Raw genomic sequence first — 20,176 nt, forward strand, 5'->3', positions numbered from 1 at the left:
AGTCCTGCCTGAGAATACAGGGCTCTGAAGAGAGTAAACAGAAGTTGCTCATCAGGCATCCCAAGGACAACTTCACACTTTCATAAACATGAAAACAAAGGAAGAACATGAGACTAAAGCACATGCTACGGTGGACCTGAGTCTGTTGGACAGTAAGAAAAGGACAGATTTTCTAAAGAAAATCAGCAGACTGAACATACACAAGAAAACCCTTCTACCATAATGACAGATTCGGGTTAGAAACCTCAAAGCACAATCTTCCCAGCTAGGTGAGTACTGTATATTTCCTATCCGGGATCTGGAAAACCTCCTGTGGACTACAGATTTGGTTTTTTATATCTCGTGCTCAGACACTGCTCCTGGGCAGAATCCTACCTCCACTGATTTGCTGCATTATTGAACAGGGGATCTGAAGATGAGCAGATGAGAAGCCAAAGTATAACCTAAATTTATATGACATGTTAAAAAAGCATTGTCCCTGGGCTCAGAAAAGACTTTTCTTTAAAACAATATGTGGGGGCAGCTAGGTGGCGCAGTGGATAAAGCACCAGCCCTGGATTCACGAGAACCTGAGTTCAAATCTGGCTTCAGACACTTGACACTTACTAGCTGTGTGACCCTGGGCAAGTCACTTAACCCTCACTGCCTGGCAAAAAACCAAACCAAAATAATATATGCAACCCCACCAAAAACAATGACATTTAGACCAGAATCCTGTGCATACAATAAATGTTTAAGTTCTTAAATTATAGCACGTGACTTTTTTGCTATTTCTTCTCTCATTTTAGAAGGTCATTGCCTCCTAAGGGAAAGCAGGGTATTTTCAGCCGTCAAGGTATAATCTATTTAATCCCTAACGAGTGGTTCTGAAAAAGGATATAAAACACAACCAATGTGATTGCTAAGAAGTGTTTTGATCAGCACTTTTCAAACACAACTTGGTTCAGTAAGGAAAACCAGATGACCACAGCATGACCACAACATGTTGTAGTTATTCAGTCATGTCCAACTCTTCATGACCCTATGGACAACAGCATGCCAGACCCTTCTATCTTCCACTATCTCCCAAAGTCTGTCCGATGTTTCCATGACACTATCTATCCATCTCATCCTGTGCCACCCCCTTCTCCTTTTGTCTTCAATCTTTCCCAATAGCAGGGTCTTTTCCAATGAATTATGTCTTCTCATCATGTGGCCAAAGTATTTACACTTCAGCTTCAGTATCTGACCTTCCAAGAAACAGCCTGAATTCATTTCTTTAAATATTTATTGATTTGATCTCCTTGATATCCAAGTGACTCTCAAAAGACTTCTCCAACAACACAATTCAAAAGCCGTGTTCAGCTTTCCTCACAGAACAACTCTCACAGACATACATTGCTAAGAGAAAAACCAGAGCTTTAATTCTATGGACCTTTGTCAGCCACGTGATGCCTGCTTCTCAGGATGCTGTCCAGATTTGCCATCACTTTCCTTCCAAGGAACAAGTGTCTTAATTTCATGGCTTCAGGTGCCACCTGCAGTGATCTCTGAGCTCAAGAATATAAAATCTGCCACGGCTTCCATTTCTTCTCCCTCTATTGGCCACGATCTTGGGGGTTTTTTTGATGCTAAGTTTGAGGGCAGCTTTTACACTCTCCTCTTTTACCCTAGCAAGAGGCTTCTTAATTCTTCTTCATCTTCTGCATCAGAGTGGAATCTTTGTTCTCATTTATTCGTAGATCACTAAAAAAAAAAAGACTGAACTCCACTAGACACATCTCAGTCATTACATACTAGATAAACATTGGACAGGGCTTCCTGAATGAATCTTTTCCCACAGACTGGCAAGCTCATTCCTTAGGAGAGAATATTATCACAAAAGGGATGGAAGTTTACTCAACAAATCTTCCAACACAAGCCCACAGCATCACACCCATGTGCACGCTATCAATATAAATGAAGAGGGCCTGCCTATTGCTTGGACGGCGGTGACAGTCTCCAGCAGAACAGCGCCACCCCACCAGAGTCACAATGAGCACTGCCTGGTCCCAGTTTCCTCCCAGATTGCAGAGTGTATTTCACCTCTTTTCTTCTAAAAGGCAGCGAAGATTCCCAAATTTAAGTTATTTGCTGCATTGAATAAGAGTAGCCCAATTTGCCTCTGGTATGAATTTAAGTGATTTTGGATTCCAGGCTAAGAAATGTGTGGAGGCTTCAAACATCCTAGTCCCTGGCAACAAGAGTGAAGAAGTCCCACCAACAGCGACTTTTCTAGCTCTGCAATTCACAGCGTCAAATCCCACTGGCCAAAAGTCCAAACACAACACTGACATTAAAACAGGACCTCTTTAGAGCTGGCCAATTGTCCAAATAGCACAGAAACCCTTACAATAAAGCTCAATAAATTGTTGAAAGTTAATGTGAAGTTTTTAGTGTTGGTTGGAGAGGCATGAAGTAAAATCAACACTTAAGGAATGCCTGGAAGGCAAGATCCTACAGGAAACAGGCGATGGGAAGGGTCAGCCACGCTGAGTGGTCCACAGTCATCTCTTCCCCCGCCAGGATTTTCATGTTTTATTTCCCTACATACTGAGCAGATTCCTCCGAAGTGAAGGCCCTTCCCTTTCTGGAATACAGAAAGAGTCCTCGGAGGAATTCCAAATGCAATAATGCACAAGTTCTTTTTTTTTTTTTTGGCGAGGCAATGGGGGTTAAGTGACTTGCCCAGGGTCACACAGCTAATAAGTGTCAAGTGTCTGAGGCTGGGTATGAACTCAGGTACTCCTGAATCCAGGGCCGGTGTTTTATCCACTGCGCCACCTAGCTGCCCCTGCACAAGTTCTTTAGTGAATAAAAGGTGAAAACTTGGCTAAGGCCTCTCCCGACAGCCTGAAAATAAAGGTAACAAATGCCAGCGATTCCATTATAGCCTTGGAGTACTCCACGGATGTCAGATTCAGTGCTCCCCCCTCCCAATAACACCATTAAGGTGGTGAACCCAAACGCCACATCACTTCTTATACCGCACCAAGCCAGAAGGACTTGCAATGAGTAAGGTCCAACTGTGAAAAAAGGTCTCGTGACCCAGGACAACTAGTCTCCAGACAACATTCAACAATTCCAAACACATAATGAATGCAGTTTCTTCTATTATTTTTCTTTTGCACAAATGCAGTTTCTTAAAAGATACTTTATTAACACCAAGCATAATTGATACACCAACAGCAGTACAATGAATCAGTCATTTAAAGTAAAAGATCTACATCCCAAGCCAAATCATTAAGCTTTTATTATTGAAGGGAACAAAAATAGTGTCATTTAGAAAACTCAAATAGAGAGAGAAAGTAAAGGGAAGGGAGAGGGAATGCCTTCAGCAGTCAGGATAAAGGAGTGTAGTAAAATTCAGTATTAATTTAGTTCCTACTGGGACAGAGGGGGTATGCTATTTTCCAAAACTCAAGAAGGCAGTCAATCTGAAATGGGATACATCTCAGTGGTTTTTACACCATTCTTTGTGTGTGTGTGTGTGGGGGGGCAATTTGGGGTTAAGTGACTTGCCCAGGGTCACACAGCTAGTAATTGTTAAGTGTCTGAGGCCGGATTTGAACTCAGGTCCTCCTGAATCCAGGGCCAGTGCTCTATCCACTGCACCACCTAGCTGCCCCTCATCTCAGTGGTTTTTAAGGAGAAATATCATTAGCACAGGACTAGAGGCAGTGGAAAAGTCAGATACTAAGGAAAATGAGGGACAGGTAACAAAAGAAAAGAAATTCTCCCCAGAAACCAAGGGGCAAGTGGCAAAAATAAGGAGAAAAAATAAACAGCATCCAAGGGAAGGAAGAACCTTCCATCATCTGGGGAAGGGGAGGAGAGGGAATAAGTATCTGTATGGTGCCTACTAGGTGCCTGGCACTGAGCTAATAATACATCATTTGCTTTTTAGATCCTACATCAGTGTACAAGAAGAAATATAAAAATATGCAAGCATATATACTGGAACAAAAGCAAAGTAGACTGGTTTTGGTAGCTGGACCGGCAATGCAAAAGCCCAAACTTCTAAGTAACAAAGGACCTACTTCCTGTCCTTAAGAGGCCCAGACTCCGATAAGGAAGGCAAAAGGGCAAAGAGAAGTGGGATCCAAGGGGCAAAGGAGAGAAGGGGTCCTAGGGAAGAGGGGTGGGTCCCTGACGATCTAGACAAGGGCCAGCCAATGGCTGCCTTTCTGTGTGAGGACCAGTGAGCTAAGAACAGTTTCTACATTTTTCAATACAAGAGAACTTTCTTTATAAATGGAAAACCACAAAAGCAGACTGTCCACTTTGCCAACCCCTGGCATGTACTGTTGGGACTCACAGCAAGACCATTGGTTTTTAGAGCACACTCCTCCTTTATCACACTTTCACATGCATTGTTGTGTCTTAATTCACCTATTAATATAAGCTTTTTGAGTATAGCTTATGACTCAATGAACCCTGGTGGCTTCTTGTAGCTTCTAGGACAGAACAGGAACCTTTCTGACCTGAGAAACGGCTCATAACTTGGCTCTCAGGCCGGTCATCTCTTGGCTTCCCCTCCGGCTACACTCCCTGGACTTCTCCATCATCTTGCAAGATCATACCAGCTTTGGTCTTCATTACTCATTCAAACCCTCTGAATGAAAGACAGAGGGGAGGTTCTTCCCCAAACCTGCATTTAGTGAGGCCCGGCCATCTCTCTCTTTCCCACCCCTGCATAAGCTCTGGGAAAGTAGGCGTTTTTCTTATTTTGGGCTCTGTAGCTCCAGCGCCCAGTCCATCATCTGTGCTAGATAAATGCTTACTTGACAAAACTTTTAAGCTATATCAGCATTTCAAAATATCTCCGAGACAAATTAACTTGGATATTCGACTGGATCCTCAAACTCAAAATGTCCCAGACAATACTCATCTTCATCATCTTCCCAGCTAAGTGAGAATACCCTGTTCAGCTGCCCACGCTCTCCTCAACTTTTAACTCACCTCCAGGAGGAGATGGTGCAAAGAAAGAACCATCCTTTTAACTCCAATACAGTCTCTCTCTCTCTCTCTCTCTCCCAGCTTCCCATGCCATCTTTCAAAGAGCCAAGCAAATCAGGAGCACTTATTTTTAGAGCATCCTCCTCCTAATTTCTTATTCCACCTTCACATTATACTGTGTATGAGAGATCTCACCCGTAATGACTCTAAAGCTTTGTGGGGCCAGAGATCATGGGGTTCTCCTCTTTCTAACACTATGGCACCAAGTTCTATACCTTACATACAGGAGGAAGTCAAATACTTGTTGAAATGAACAATAGTATGGGGGCAGCTAGGTGGTGCAGTGGATAAAGCACTGGCCCTGAATTCAAGAGGACCTAAGTTCAAATCCAGCCTCAGACATCTGACACTTATTAGCTGTGTGACCCTGGGTAAGTCACTTAACCCTCATTGCCCCCCCCCCAAAGAAATGAACAATGATATAAGACTTATTCCCTTGGAGAAAAATAAAATAACATTTAAGCCTTTCAATGTCAACTGAACATTAGATATATATATATACATTATGACTCTCTTATACAAAACTGAATGAAAAAGGATTCTAGAGAAAAAAAGAGGTCAGCAAAGTACCACTTGTATCTGCCACATATAGCCCAACATACATGTCAGAGAGAGACAACTGTACATGAAAATACATGTTCTGCAGAAAGCATGCTTAACATGCCTTCACTCCAAGTATGGAGTTTTATTCAAAAGCCAAAGTCAACGGTCAAGTTGGTGATACAGAGCACTTCATTAGAAGTGTACCATCCGGGAGCAGCTAGGTGGCCCAGTGGATAAAGCACCAGCCTTGGATTCAGGAGGATCTGAGTTCAATTCTGCCCTCAGACACTTGACACTTACTAGCTGTGTGACCCTGGGAAAGTCACTTAACCTTCATTGCCACCCCCCCCCCAAAAAAAACCCCAAACAAAGACAAATAAGAAGATTTAAAATTTTGGGATAAGAATTCTATATTTGGTAAAAACTGCTGAGAAAACTAGATAACAGTCTGAGAGAAATTGGGTATACACTAGTATCTTATACCATTTACTAAGATATGGTTAAAATGAATATGACTTAGATATGAAGGGAGATATCATAAGTAAATTAGGAAAACATGGAACATATTACCTATAAGACTTATGGCTAGGAGAAGAATTTTTGAATAAAAGATTGAGAGCATTATGAGATGTAAAATGGATAATTCAGATTACATTAAATTAAAACTGTTTTCTACACATAAAATCAATGTAAGTCAAGATCAGAAAGAAAGAAAATTTGGGGGAAAATTTTTATGGACAGTTTCTTGGATATGTCTCATCTGAAATAAATAGAGAATTTTGTCAAATTCATAAAAATGAGTTATTCCCAACTGATAAATGGTCAAAGAATATGAAGAGGCAATTTTCCCATGAAGAAATCTAAGTTACATGTAGTCATATGAAAAAATGTTCTAAATCATTACTGATTAGAGAAATCCAAATTAAAACTGGGACACTAATACATTGTTGGTGGAACTGTGAACTGATCTGATCATTAGGGAGAGCAATCTGGAATTATGCTCAAACGGTTATATGACCGTGTATACTTTTTGACCCAGCAATACCATTATAAGATCTGTTTCTCAAGGTGATCAGAGAAAAAGGAAAAGAACCTATATATTCTAAAATATTTATACCAGTTCTCTTTGTGGTGATAAAGAACTAGAAATTGAGGGGATGCCCATCAACCGGGGAAGGACTAAACAAGCTGTGGTATATGAGATGTAAGCTAGAGTAACTGTCAATCAAAATCTTTTCCTTGGTGCATATTTCTATCTTTTGAAGAAATTCTGGGAGCTTCTATCCTAACCATTTGAAAGGTCTGTGAGAAAAGATTATTTGTAACCAATATCATGACCTGACTTCCTCAGTCCTAACTCTCCCCATTCCAAACTCCTTAAAAAGATAAAGTCAACTCTCTTTGATCCTGGTAAGGGCTATAAAACCACTAGAAATCTTGATAAGATTGACCCTTCTAAATTCTAGCTAGGGCCATAAAAATTTGGTATGAGGTAAAGGTTACCATTGTGTCCTGCTAAGGAGACAAACCTTTGTGGTTTAGGTAGGGGTTATTCAACTTATTTGTTTGAAAGAGGATATGCATTCTTTGAATAGTGAGCCCAAGGTGGGAATGGTCTATTATTAGCCCTTCATTTTAACATAGCCTACCTCCAAATTAAGTTGACCGATCAAAGGTGATCAGGCATCCCTCAGGAACACCTCCTCTTCGAAGGCACTGCCATTACAGGTCTTTGGTCTGAGAGAGATGGCCATGGACCATCCTTTTATTAATAACCTGCCAGCCTATTAATAAAATGATTAAATTACCCAGAAACTATGTCTCTCATATCACATCATAATCATCACAGTTCATAAAAGCTATTTCCTAAAGCTGGAAGGTGACTGCAAAATATAGGAGGACTTTGGTTACAGCTATTACACTGCAGGCTGTGATGTGGAGCTGGCCTAATCTTGCCTTTTATGGGATTACTCACGAGGGCTACTGGTGAATCCCCTTAAAATTCTATACAGAAAGTTAAACTATAGTTCCCCAAAGCAGACATGAAATTGCTTGTGTGGAGCCAGAGTCTGGTCAGAGGAATCTTTACAAGCAGTGCCTGTCCAACAGGATGTCTCACTACCATGCATGCAGGTCTCTTTCCTTATTCCTCCCAGACACTGGGCTGGCATTAACTTCAAGACATCCTGTTACTTCCAGGGGAAGAGAGAAGTGAATCCAGTTTAGATGCCACAGAGAACCACCCTCTTAGTTACAGGGTCTCTGGAAGAACACATTTATTTTGGTGACATCTGCCTTTAAATTTCTAATGCTGAGAAATTAATCAAATGGACAAAACATCTTATTTGTAAACAAAGGTGATTTGCTCCGAGTGTCGGGCTGCTGAGAGCTGCTTTCAGTCTATGGCAGTGCACAGCCAAATGACAGGAAGCCATTGATGAGCCTTTATATTGCTGTACCTTCCTGTCAATGTGAGGTCCCTCCCTAAGGCTTCTCATTTCTTTTTAACTATACAACCCAAGCTACTTCTGAAGCCTCAACCCAAAGGCGGCATTGTTTACAAAAACTGCTCACCATAAGCCTTTTGGGATCAGAATCCTGGAAGCTAATTCAATTGGAGGCAGGACCAGAATGGAGAAAAAAGCAAATGGAAAGTAGCCAAGCCGTTTCCGCTCTAACTTAACTGCAGAAAGAGCGCGCCAGCATTCCAGATCTAGAAGCAACAAATTCCTGAAACACCGAAGTGCTTTTCTGTTTTGCAGCTAGGTAAGAGAATCTACCCCATAACCTCACAGAAGCAAACCAAGTCAAGGAAGAGCAGTCTGCCACTGATCAGGATGTCACCCTATTTTCCAAATGTTACTTAGGTTACTGCTGCTTAAGAAGGAGATGTCCCCTGCTCACACAGAACAGCACAGCCAAGGTCTACACGTCATCCAAGAAGACAGGAAAAGGTACTCACCAGGCTGTCCAACCCTCCTCCTAAGAGGTCCACAGCCCCCATCTGCATAGAGGAGACCTGCGGCACATTGACAGGGGGGCCCAAGTCAAGGTTCAGCAGGTCGCCCAGCAGGTCACCCTGAGAGGGGATGACTTGAGGCTGTTCCAGATTAGTCGTGGTGGTGGTGCCAACAGGACTATCTCCAGCATCAGTGCTATAATAATGGAAAGAAAAACAGAATATGGAAAGGTCAGTTCCCTCTAGAACACAATTTTAAAAAACAAAAGAGGGGCAGCTAGGTGTCACAGTGGATAGAGCACCAGCCCTGGATTTAGGAGGACCTGAGTTCAAATCCGGCCTCAGACCCTTGACACTTACTAGCTGTGTGACCCTGGGCAAGTCACTTAACCCCAAATGCCTCACAAAAAAAAAACACCAAAAAAAATCCAAAAGAGGCAACAGATATACTATATTAGGAAGTAACACAAGAGGCAGAAACAGACAAAAACACTCTCAATTTAAACCTACTTCTTCAATTGCCTGCTTGTGTCATCCCCTAGAAGGTTTCTTGGTGTCTTTGATGCGACTCTACACAAGTGTCCAAAAACTTCTGACTGACCAGACAACATGGCCCTCATCATTTGATTTTAGTTCCCTCGTGGAGCAGATTTTGAAACAAAGAACAAGACATTTCTATCTTCTTTACTTTTGGGTCACCTGCAATTTTGATTCTTTGGAAATTATGGTGTTCCAAGATCCCTTCCTCTTTCCCAACACAACATTACCTAGAAAATATCCTTAAGAAAAACAATGGATTTTTGTGACAGGGACCATTTTAAAACCCTCTGAAATTTCCTAAGTGTCATCCAGGAAACTCTCTTCCCTCAATTCAATCCTGGGTCTACCTCATAGTCTACAATGCTTATATGCACTGATGTGTACTGATACTATATGTATGCATATATGTGCATGCATGTATTCTATGTGTGTGTACACGGGAGAGGAAAAAATATTGTAGAGAGAAGAACTGAAATGACTGAGAAGAAAAGACAAATAAAGAGAATTCAAAGACTCATAAGAAGTTAATCTTGTATCAACTGATGCAGAGTGAAAAAGAACCAAGAAAACAATATGTACACTACAATCATGCAAATGAAAAACAAAAAGGCAGTTAAAGTCAGATCAGGGGCAGCTAGGTGGTGCAGTGGATAGAGCACTGGCCTTGGATTCAGGAGTACCTGAGTTCAAATCCAACCACAGACACTTGACACTTACTAGCTGTGTGACTCTGGGCAAGTCACTTAACCCCAATTGTTTCACCAAAAAAAAAGTCAGATCAGATACAATGGTCAGTACCATTCCCAAAGGATAGACACTGAAACATCTTCTTCCTCTCAGGGAGATGAGGAGGGACAGAGATTTCAGAAGCAGAATACTGCAGATAATAACACATTTAGTGACAAAATTTTGTAAAGATCTAGTAGGACGGATGAATGGAGAGAGGGAGAGTGGGAAGGGAGGAAGGGAGGGAGGGAGGGAGGGAGGGAGGGAGGGAGGGAGGGAGGAGGGAGGAAGGGAGGAAGGGAGGAAGGGAGGAAGGGAGGAAGGGAGGAAGGGAGGAAGGGAGGAAGGGAGGAAGGGAGGAAGGGAGGAAGGGAGGAAGGGAGGAAGGGAGGAAGGGAGGAAGGAAGGAAGGGAGGAAGGAAGGAAGGAAGGAAGGAAGGAAGGAAGGAAGGAAGGAAGGAAGGAAGGAAGGAAGGAAGGAAGGAAGGAAGGAAGGAAGGAAGGAAGGAAGGAAGGAAGGACGGACCAAGGCACTAGGAAGACAGTAACACTACCAATGGTCAAATAGAAAAACCAGATGGGAAATTGGAAGAGATGAGACCAGTTTTCAAGCTTAACTTTTTAGTCGTGGTGCCACACCAAAATGGGCGGTAGGTAAATGGGCTAGAGAGACAAACAAAATAGATTTTGTTCAGGTTAACAGAGAAAACCACTGCTCAATTCTATTAAGACATCAAGTAATTAAAAGGGAAGGAACAAGTTAATGAGCAGGCAGGTAATAGGGGAAGTAGAAACAGCCATAAAGGTACAAAAGAGTCAAAGAAAAATCAGTCATAAAGGCCAAAGAAGCATCAGACTTCAAGGAGGTCACCAGGGTCAAGTGTAGCAGGGAGGTAAAAGGAAAAAACCCGGCCAAGAGCACCCTAAAATTCCACCACATCCATACCTTATGCCCAAGGCCATTGAGTAATGTGTAATAATATATGGATCACCAACATCAACAGGTGGCAAACCAAGTAACGAGAGAAAGCATGCACCAATCCGACAGGTTTGAAATGGGAAACTCAGAACACACCAGAAAAGGATTTCCATCAACAGCTCATGGGAAACAACAGTAAGATACATCCTAATGCGATCTTTAAAAATTCTGAGATGTTCCTACATTAGACAAATATTTACCACCTCCACCCCAAACCCTGGTAGAAAAGTATCGGGTACACTCAACAATAAGTCTCTTATTCTACCTAAGTAGTAATTAAGATGACAGACTGTTTAAAAAAAAAATTTCACCAAAAACACAACCTTTCTAGTAATGAAGGCCATTAGAGGGTAGGATAGAATTTTCAGTGTGGTTTTATTTCATGTTGCATTCAATAACACTATTTTTTTTTCTTTTTCTTTTTTTTTTGTGGGGCAATGAGGGTTAAGTGACTTGCCCAGGATCACACAGCTAGTAAATGTTAAGTGTCTGAGGCTGGATTTGAACTTAGGTCCTCCTGAATCCAAGGTCAGTGCTTTATCTACTGTGCTATCTAGCTGCCCCTCAATAACACTTATTAACCTCAAATTACAAATTAATGCTAGTGTCAGCAATACTGGCAAAAGCACTCCATCAGCCATGTGGCTTTTTTAAAAGAAGAATCCTTTTGTGCCAACTAAATTCTTTAATAAAAGGTAGCATAAGTGGTGGCAACAACTCAAAAATGCTATCAGGGAGGGGATCATATAATAAATCATCAAACAACCAATTCAGAGACCCCAACCAAAAAAAGTCTTTAAATAAGAGCTTAAATTGTTTCCTTGAAAAGTTTAAAAATTGGCTTTATTTCTTTCCTTGTGCCCTGGAGAATATTTTCTTATAATTGTCCTCTTTATATCTCTTTATATCTTTATAGCCACCTGGAACTCCTGGGAGTTGCATATATCACAAAGGGTCCTGGGTGGAACAGCATATCCATTTCTCCTTTGGTGCTTTGGAGTAAGCACAAGGACAGTATAATTAGCATATTATTGTACCCCAAATAAACCAAGCTCTAAGGCAGCACGGCTTGGCATGAACCTCGATGAGGCCCTTTAGCCCTCAGGGCCCTGGGCACCTCTCTGAAGGGCCAATCAGCTGCTGTCTCAGTGGAGATAGTTTTCACACTGGGAAGTCTCATACACCAAGGAAACCACAGGTCCAGACACTCCCCAAATGATGCCTGGCCCTGGGGATCAAATGCCAAAGTGGGGCATCATTTTCATCAAAAGACTGCTTGCTCCTTTTATTATCTCAAGAATCAAGCAATAAATTCTATATCTTACCTCCCAAGTGACATTTTTAGAAAAGCCTTATGAATTTTAATGGCTTCTGTGGACAAAAATCTAACACACTGCTCATGATGGCAAAATGCTATCTGCAAACAGAGAAATGGAAGGAGGAAGGAAAGGCCACCAGGCCCCATTAGAACCCAAGTATCTAGTCAGAATCTCTGTCTACACAGTCTGCTGTAGAGAGAGCTCTCTGAAGAAAGGCCACCTGATTGGCCACTACTGATCTACTCTCATCACAAGAACTGTGACTGGACTACAGAGTCACAAGAGGGGAATGAAGCCAGGCCCAGGCTGGAGGCCTACACTCCTCAGCCCAGCTCCTTCTCTGCCCTGACCCCAGGGGCAAAGCCCATCCCAGATCTGAGCCTTCATTTTTATTTGAGTAAAATCTAACTACTATGCAGGGAGGCTGTGAGGAAAACTGCGGTGTTAGTAGGACTTGATAACAAGAGCCAAGCCTAGTGGTTTCTTTTGATCTTTCAAGCCCACCCCCCCCCACCCCCCACATCCTTCCATCTCAGGTCTGTTCTTTATGTTCACAACAGCCCAGTTCATGGGATTTTACAGAGAATATTTTGGATTTCTGGCAGGCCACCCCTAAATGTCAGTTTGTAAGGGACTGGTACAGCCCAAATTTCAGTGAAATTACAGATCCCTAATTACAGAAAAAGCAACACTAAAATGATAAATGGCATTTTTAAGTGTTGCTACAGCTAAAAAGGTCTTACACACACAACCAGCTGAGTGATGATAAATGAAGCCAACCCATTTCACTGAATTTGGCTTTTTCTTAACAGATTTTAGAAGTGGGGTCAGGAAATAATATTGTTTTCAGGCAGATGAGATCATTGGAATGTAGAGACTCCAACCAATTCTTTCCACGTCCAATACGAAGGCAGATCATGGTAACGTCTTACTAGGTTGACAGTTTTCAATAATTCCAAATTCTCTGGGTCTGAGCCCACAGATTCTGACCCACAACAGGACAAGAGCACTGGTGCCTAGAAGAAGCCCACAGGGGTTTCTCTACCATCACCAGCAGCCAGCAGAGAGACCTCTTTCCCAGGAGACTCTCCCTCTGCCCCTGCCCCACTTAGCTGGATCTCTATCCAAGGTGCTTACCTCCCATGATGAATGGGCAAGTGTTTCCGGTGGATCCCATGGCTGCCCTCGACAAAAGCATTGGGAGGCTTATGATATACAGAGGCCAGAGAACCGATGTGGCAGATGAGCTCGTCCAGGAGGGTAGGCTCAATCAGGTCTGTCTCCTCAGAGATCAGGGGCTTTTCAGATAAGACCACTTCTTTAGCTGTCACAGGATCCGTGGAAAGAAGGCGCCAGTAGATATAGCCCCGGTCTCGGAGGTCAGGGTTATCAGAATCCTACAGAAATAGCAAGGAGTTCTTTTGGATTTTATCTGCCCAGAGAAACCCCAACTTCCTCATCTTACAATGCTCAGTGTATATACGGTGCACCATGTGGATGAAACATAGCCTTTTCAAGAGGGTCATCTTCTGTTCTCCAATTCAACAGGGAATAAGGCTGAAAAATGGCATTCAAAAGTTAAAGAAAAACTAAAATAAAGGAAAAACTCCAAAAACTCAGTGTAAAGGAACTATCGGAACTCCAGCTGAGGCTTAGAAGACTTAACAAAACAGTGCCAAAAATTAATTTTTTTTTTTTAAAGTGAGGCAATTGGGGTTAAGTGACTTGCCCAGGGTCACACAGCTAGTAAGTGTTAAGTGTCTGAGGCCGAACTTGAACTCAGGTACTCCTGACTCCAGGGCCAGTGCTCTATCCACTGCGCTACCTAGTTGCCCCCCAAAATTAATTTTTACAACAGTTTCTATATGTCTTTTATTTAGATTTCTGTCTAACGAATGGTTCGTTCTCAGTTTCTGTCAACCCAAGTCAATCTTGACCTGCAATTTCAGGCACTGATTTTTAAAAAGCACTTTGTGTGTGATGACAGAGTAAAATCATTTAATTTGGGATTGAGATTTAGGCAAAGATCTCCCAAAATTTTCAGCTTGTGAGAAGCAACATCATTTAGTGTTCAAAGCACTTGAGACACTGAATCCTGTGACCTAGGGCACAATGCTCCCTATCAACTATCTGAACCAAAAAGGAAGCACAAAAGTCCTCTGAGCATGGAAATACAATGTCCCTGCCCGGCCTCTGAAGTTTCTGTCCTTTAGGCAGCTAGAGTTCCTCTGGTCCTGGCTCAGACTATTTTAAAAGAGGATTTGAACAAAGTTAGTTGTGGCTTCCTAGTCCAAAAAGGAACAAGCAGTTAACGAGAAGTCTGGAAATTAGGGGAAAAAGATGGGAGACACCAACCACTAGACATGTCTGACAGCTGAGATAAAGGGACTCTAGAAAATTACAAGGAGCAGATACAGGGACTAAGTGACAAGGGGAGACCCCTCTCTCAAATATTCACGAACAATCTCACAAAGTCCAAGCACATCATTATGCACATCACAGACACCATTCAGCATCCTTACCTGAGTCGCCAAGCTCAAGACCTGCTGGACCAGTTCCTGAGTCTCTGAGGGTTTCTTGAGGAACAGTTTCACTATTGCTGTGAGCAGAGTTAGCTGCACCTACATATACACAAGCCAAGAAGGATGAGGTCAAAAGAGGTCTTTGCACCAGCCCAGGGCATTTGCAAGAAGATGATCTGCTACTATGAAGTCCCTGGGTGATCTTCTCCCCTGTGAAGACAACAGGGACACTAGCGCCCTTTGGAACATGACTATCTTGACCAATGGAGAAGAGCTAAAATTCGCCATCACGTGAAGTGGCACTGAAAGCATCCACCACCCTCCTCTACTTAACCCTTCTAGGCGCTGAAAATAACGGCTTTGATTTCCTTAGCCAGTGTCATCGAGCGGGCCCTGACCAAGCTCTGAATTATTTCCTTCCAACCACAAGCTACTGAGCAGTCACAGCCTTAGGAGACTACGGAAACCACAGTCACCTTGGGACAAAAGCCAAGAGCACAGACACGTCAGGACTAAAGGTGGTTGGGATGGCCTTCTGGCAAATTCAAGCAATAAACATCTTAACTAGGAAGTTGCTTGCCTAAAATGGGAGTGATCTGAAGATGATTTATTAAGATGACCACAAATAGGTAACCATGGTCAATTCCCCTACCTAGCCGTTGGTTTGAAGGTCAGTAATGGAATTGTAATTGTGCCTCTGAACTCTGAAAGCCCCAGTGAAGCCCCCGACTGCCATCCTGAGAGGGCCGGGGGTTCTGGGGAGAGAGCACTCACCTGGGTACTCTCATCATGGAAGCCCTCCAGGAAGCTCTCCAGGAGTTCATCCGCATTATCGATTCTCTCAGCATATTCTCCTACAATCCAAATCATGGCAGCTCGGGCATCCGGCTCATCAAGGGAATCGAGGTTCTCACATAGAGTGGCAATGATGCTTTCATACCTAACACAACAAAAACAGGCCTGATGACTAACAACCCATGAGGTCTAAGATGACACCAACTTTTATTTCTATAGGATTTTTTTTTCTAAGAAAGATCAAAAAGAGCTTCCACCTTCTCAGTCTATTCTCAGGCAATTTTCTTTTTTTTTTTCCTTTTCTTCTTCTTCTTTTTTTTTTTGCAGGGCAATGGGGGCTAAGTGACTTGCCCAGGGTCACCCAGCTGGTAAGTGTCAAGTGTCTGAGGGAAAATTTGAACTCAGGTCCTTTTGAATCCAAGGCTGGTGCTTTATCCACTGCGCCACCTAGCAGCCCCCTCAGTCTATTCTCACATCACAATTATGAACTAGGGATGCTATTGTACTGGATGCAGAGAGAAGTTCAGCGGCTTTCCTTAAGGCTAAGAATCAACTAAGAGCAGATAAGGAGTCAAAACCAAAGAGATTCTGTGGCCTCCTATCACCCTAAGGGCTCTCTTTCCCCCATCACAATTCATAGCTGCTGTAAAGGAACAAATAAAGAGTGGCTTTTAGAGATCCCGTTTGTCTGCTCGTTTCTATCATGGGGACCCCTCTCTTTGGCCAAGATAGCTCTGAGAAGTAGATCCCGCTGCCAACACTGACCAATGACATCAGCCTTCCTCCAAAGTGAAGAATGGCAGAGCTTCTCTGTCAATTACAGCCCCAAAATCACCAACCAGATAAACACCCACATCCTTCCCACAGTCATGTTCAGTACACACCAGGTTTGCTAATCAGCTGGCTGCCTCACTATAAAATGCATCCCAACCACTTCTGGAACTCACATGTGCTGACACCCCTTCAATACATGGCCCCGAGCATCCCATCAAATCAAGAGTTATGTCGTGATGAAATAAAACGCATTTTTTGTAACACAAAACACCTGACTTTAGACTGAGGCTTTCACTTCCTTCACTGCTTCCTAGAAAGATCTATTTTGCTTAGCAAAATCACCTCAACTTGCAAGGTGTGGGGAAGAAAAAGTAGATTTCTGCAGCTTCTGGCTGCCAGACATAGCACTGCTTCATAGCAGGCCTGTCAGAGACAGTTGGATACATGTTTACTAACTGCTCTCCAAGGGCGCCACATCACAGAAAACATGCAGTACGGTTATCCCCTGGCATTAATATGGCTTCAAATTCAGAAGAGTCAGAGGTTAATTTAAATACTTCTGTTGACCAGGCAATCCATGTGGATGAGACTATCACACCAACTTATCAAAGAATAAAGCAAAGCAGACACCAGGTAACACTTTCTGAGAGAGCTGCCTTACAGGTCACTACTTTTCCCCAGGGGGCTCAGGAGCAGATTTTAAGCAGTCCTTCTCCTTCTCATCTCACGTACTTGTTGGGATATTTGCGGAAGATGTCCCTGATGACAACAATCGCCTCCTGAACCACATAATTGACTTTGGTCTGGATAAGGTCCAGCAACGTGCTCACACATCGCTCGGCAGATTGCTGGGAACAAGAACAAAAATGTGACAAGTCAGAGGGACAGTCAGAAATCTGGTGTTCTTACCCAGGAGGCGTGAAGTGTTGTCACCACTTGGTGAGCAATTTTCCAATGCAATAACCAAGTAAAAAGTTTGGACATAATTTGGCTAATAATTTTACCAAAGTTTAAGCTGCTAAGAAACCAAAAAGTGGGTGCACACTCAGCATTTTAACTAGCCATTTGACAAACATCTATTCTCCCACAGAAATAAACAATGCCCCAGATGACACAATCTACCCCAGAATAACATGCATGCAGAGATGAGACTGAGGGGAGTCTGAGGACGTGACTAAAGAAAGACATTTGTCAGCTTAAGTGTCATCTCAACAGTTGTCCTGACAGGCTGGGAACCCCTGGGAGAGCACAGGCTCCTACAGGGTCCATTTGGATCTATAAAGCAATTATCATTAGCCTACTGCCCTTATTTATTAACTTTCCATTTTACTGTCTGCTAACTGACGTGTAGTTGTGGTCTTCCCCGTCAGAGAGATGGTTTCGTTCTTTGGACTTTGACTCTCATCTTCAACACTTAGCACACATCTGCTGACTGACTGATGCAGGAATCAAAATCAACAGGGAAATTCTTGGGTTCTAAGCAAATGTGCAGTAAGGATAAGCATTGTGAAAATCAACTTGATAGAAGGAAGCTGGCCAGGGGTGGCCAGGTACATTGAAGAAAGAGGCCTGGCTTGCAGCCAGAGGGGCCTGGGGCGAGTCCTGGCTCTGGCACTGCTTAGGTGTCACCACCTTCCCCGTCTGGGCCACCAGTGGCTCTATACTGACCTCTGAGATCCCTTCTGGCCCATGACCAAGAGCTGAAATGAAAGCCCACAGCTGGCCCTGGGTCTGCAGAAGGGGCACAAAGCCCAGAGAGGAGGCTGCATTTGCCACCGAGTCTCTTTTTAGAAGAAAGACTGAAATGCAAAAGCCCTTCAGGGTCCCCTTCCTCTGGATATAATAAATCTGTTGGAAACTTTCCTATGGCAGGCCCTTTCTCCAATTCTTCACCAACCCCAGCTTCATGAGTATCCTAAGCAAACACTAGCTCACCCAAGTTACACAGCACTGTGCCGATGCTACACATGATCAGGTGAATTTGCCTATTACATCACCAGATTAAATTTTTAATCCATGTAGCTTGAACACAGCTAATGGAAATCACAATTTTTTTCCCAAAATGCACTCAAACAAAACGGACACATCTTTGTTGGTTATTTTCATCTCATTACATCCCCCTTGCTGGTTAATGGGTAATTCTGCACAAATGACCCCTAAACTCAAAACCGGTGATCCATTCTTTATAACAGTCACACACAGCACTAGGAGAACACTGCCCGAGAGACTGAGGACACCCCAAAGGTTGCCATGAGGCTCTCTCATTCAAACAGGGATAGCTGCTGCAATTTCAACAGTTACCATAAAAACAAGGAGGAGGAGTTTTCTTGTCCTTGTTTCACGTTATGAGGGAATCAAAGAGCCAGATCCTCCTGAGAAAAGTGTTTTCTCTAAGCTACTGAACATGAGGCAGAATCCTTCTCATGGTCATGTTCACTAGCCAATGTTGGCTGAGAGAGAATCAAACAATAGACAATATTCAAGCACTAACACCTAGTTTCCCTGGAAAATCCATTCCTGCCAGTTACCCTGAAAGTTGGAGTCCAACATCTAAACAGCTAATCAAAACCAGCTCTAACTTTTGGAAGACAGCCAAGAAAGCTTTCTATCGGTCACACTATGTAACAGTAATATCCACTCAAGTTTGAATGATCTAACAATGCTAGGTCTAGATAACATTAATTTCAGAGTGAGGTGGTCGATTTTTTTTTTTTTTACTTTTAAAGAGAAGCTAACATATGGATCTTTACAAAGCATTGACTTTGAAAAGCACTGCCATGAACAGGAACATCCACTATCACAGCACTTAATGGAATATCATTTACATGTGTAGATAATCTTACCAGGACAACAAATGCATAAGGGTAGCAGAATATGGCAAGGATGCCCTAATGTCCTATAACTTGCAAATTCAAAAAATCTTTATTTGAGTAGCTGAGAAGTGTGGTTTAGCTCCTAGTCTAGAAGGTACAATGTTTCTAAGCTCTCCCAAAGAGAATACTATAAGGTCAAACAGAGGAATAAATCATTATTATTATAATAGTGGCAAGGTAGTACTATTATTATCCCCATTTTAGAGATGAAGAAACTGACGCAGACAACAATTAAGTGACTTGCCTAGAATCACAGAGCTACTAAATGACTGGTACCACACTTGAACTCAAGGCCTCCTGACTGTGTCCAGTGCTCTCTATACTATGACATCAGATGGAAAAATGGAAACTTGAGTGAGACTAACAGAGCTAGGAACATCACTCAGAATTATTGAACTCTAGCACCCCAATAATGCTGCCAAATCATATTTCCTCTAAGTAATACCTGAGGAGGATTTGTACACAAACATCGCACTCCCCTCAACAGACAGGCACAAGGAAAGCACTTCTCTGAAAGGACATTTACTTCCTCCTGTCACCTGAAGTACTGGCTCCCCCCCCCCCCAAGCTATAGTGGAGCCCTTCATAGCCAAAAATGCGTGTTGTCCTCTCCATCACCGTCTGATGCTCTGAGACCCACTACAGTGGACTGAACACAAGAACTGACGAGGAGAACACGCAGGCCCCGTGCCCTGGGTCATGGCCAACAGCAGATACTTGCCTCGACCTTGATGGCACATCTGCCAATGGCTCGCACAGCCTTACGCACAAAATCAACGTCCACCTCAGTGGCATATTCCTTGAGTTCTGCCAGGACCTATTAAAAAGCACAAGAGACTGAAAGTTATTAAGAACTGTCTGCAAATAACTTCCACTCTAAAACTGAGTCTAACCCTTGAAAGATAACCTCGTGTACAAACAAGTCCTCTCATGGTCTAACCTGGGCAATGTTGGCTTGGGATGCCAAGCGGATCATGATGTCCAGCTTTTCCAGCTTGACATAAATGGGGTCGTTGTACTTCACAAAGAAGACTTTGATCTCTTGCTTTAAGATTTCAGGCCTAGGAAACAAAGGGCAAAACAGGTTAAGACAAACAGACTTCTTTAGT

The 20,176-nt window shown here is 42.9% G+C and overlaps 1 protein-coding gene across 4 annotated transcripts in view; it reads right to left on the reverse strand.

Annotated features, from left to right (window-relative positions):
- Positions 1-20,176, reverse strand: part of AP2B1 (adaptor related protein complex 2 subunit beta 1) — a 128,981-nt gene that overhangs the window by 52,911 nt on the left and 55,894 nt on the right. For all 4 annotated transcript variants that reach the window (XM_043964235.1, XM_043964237.1, XM_043964234.1 and 1 more), the window contains exons 8-14: positions 20,008-20,128; positions 19,789-19,884; positions 16,927-17,042; positions 15,400-15,565; positions 14,626-14,724; positions 13,241-13,500; positions 8,543-8,735 (exon numbers count right to left, since the gene is read on the reverse strand). In XM_043964235.1, coding sequence (XP_043820170.1) covers positions 8,543-8,735; positions 13,241-13,500; positions 14,626-14,724; positions 15,400-15,565; positions 16,927-17,042; positions 19,789-19,884; positions 20,008-20,128 — 1,051 coding nt within the window. The remainder of the gene's footprint in view (positions 1-8,542; positions 8,736-13,240; positions 13,501-14,625; positions 14,725-15,399; positions 15,566-16,926; positions 17,043-19,788; positions 19,885-20,007; positions 20,129-20,176) is intronic.

The sequence above is a fragment of the Dromiciops gliroides genome, chromosome 4 (assembly GCF_019393635.1).
Source record: "Dromiciops gliroides isolate mDroGli1 chromosome 4, mDroGli1.pri, whole genome shotgun sequence".
NCBI lineage: Eukaryota > Metazoa > Chordata > Mammalia > Microbiotheria > Microbiotheriidae > Dromiciops > Dromiciops gliroides.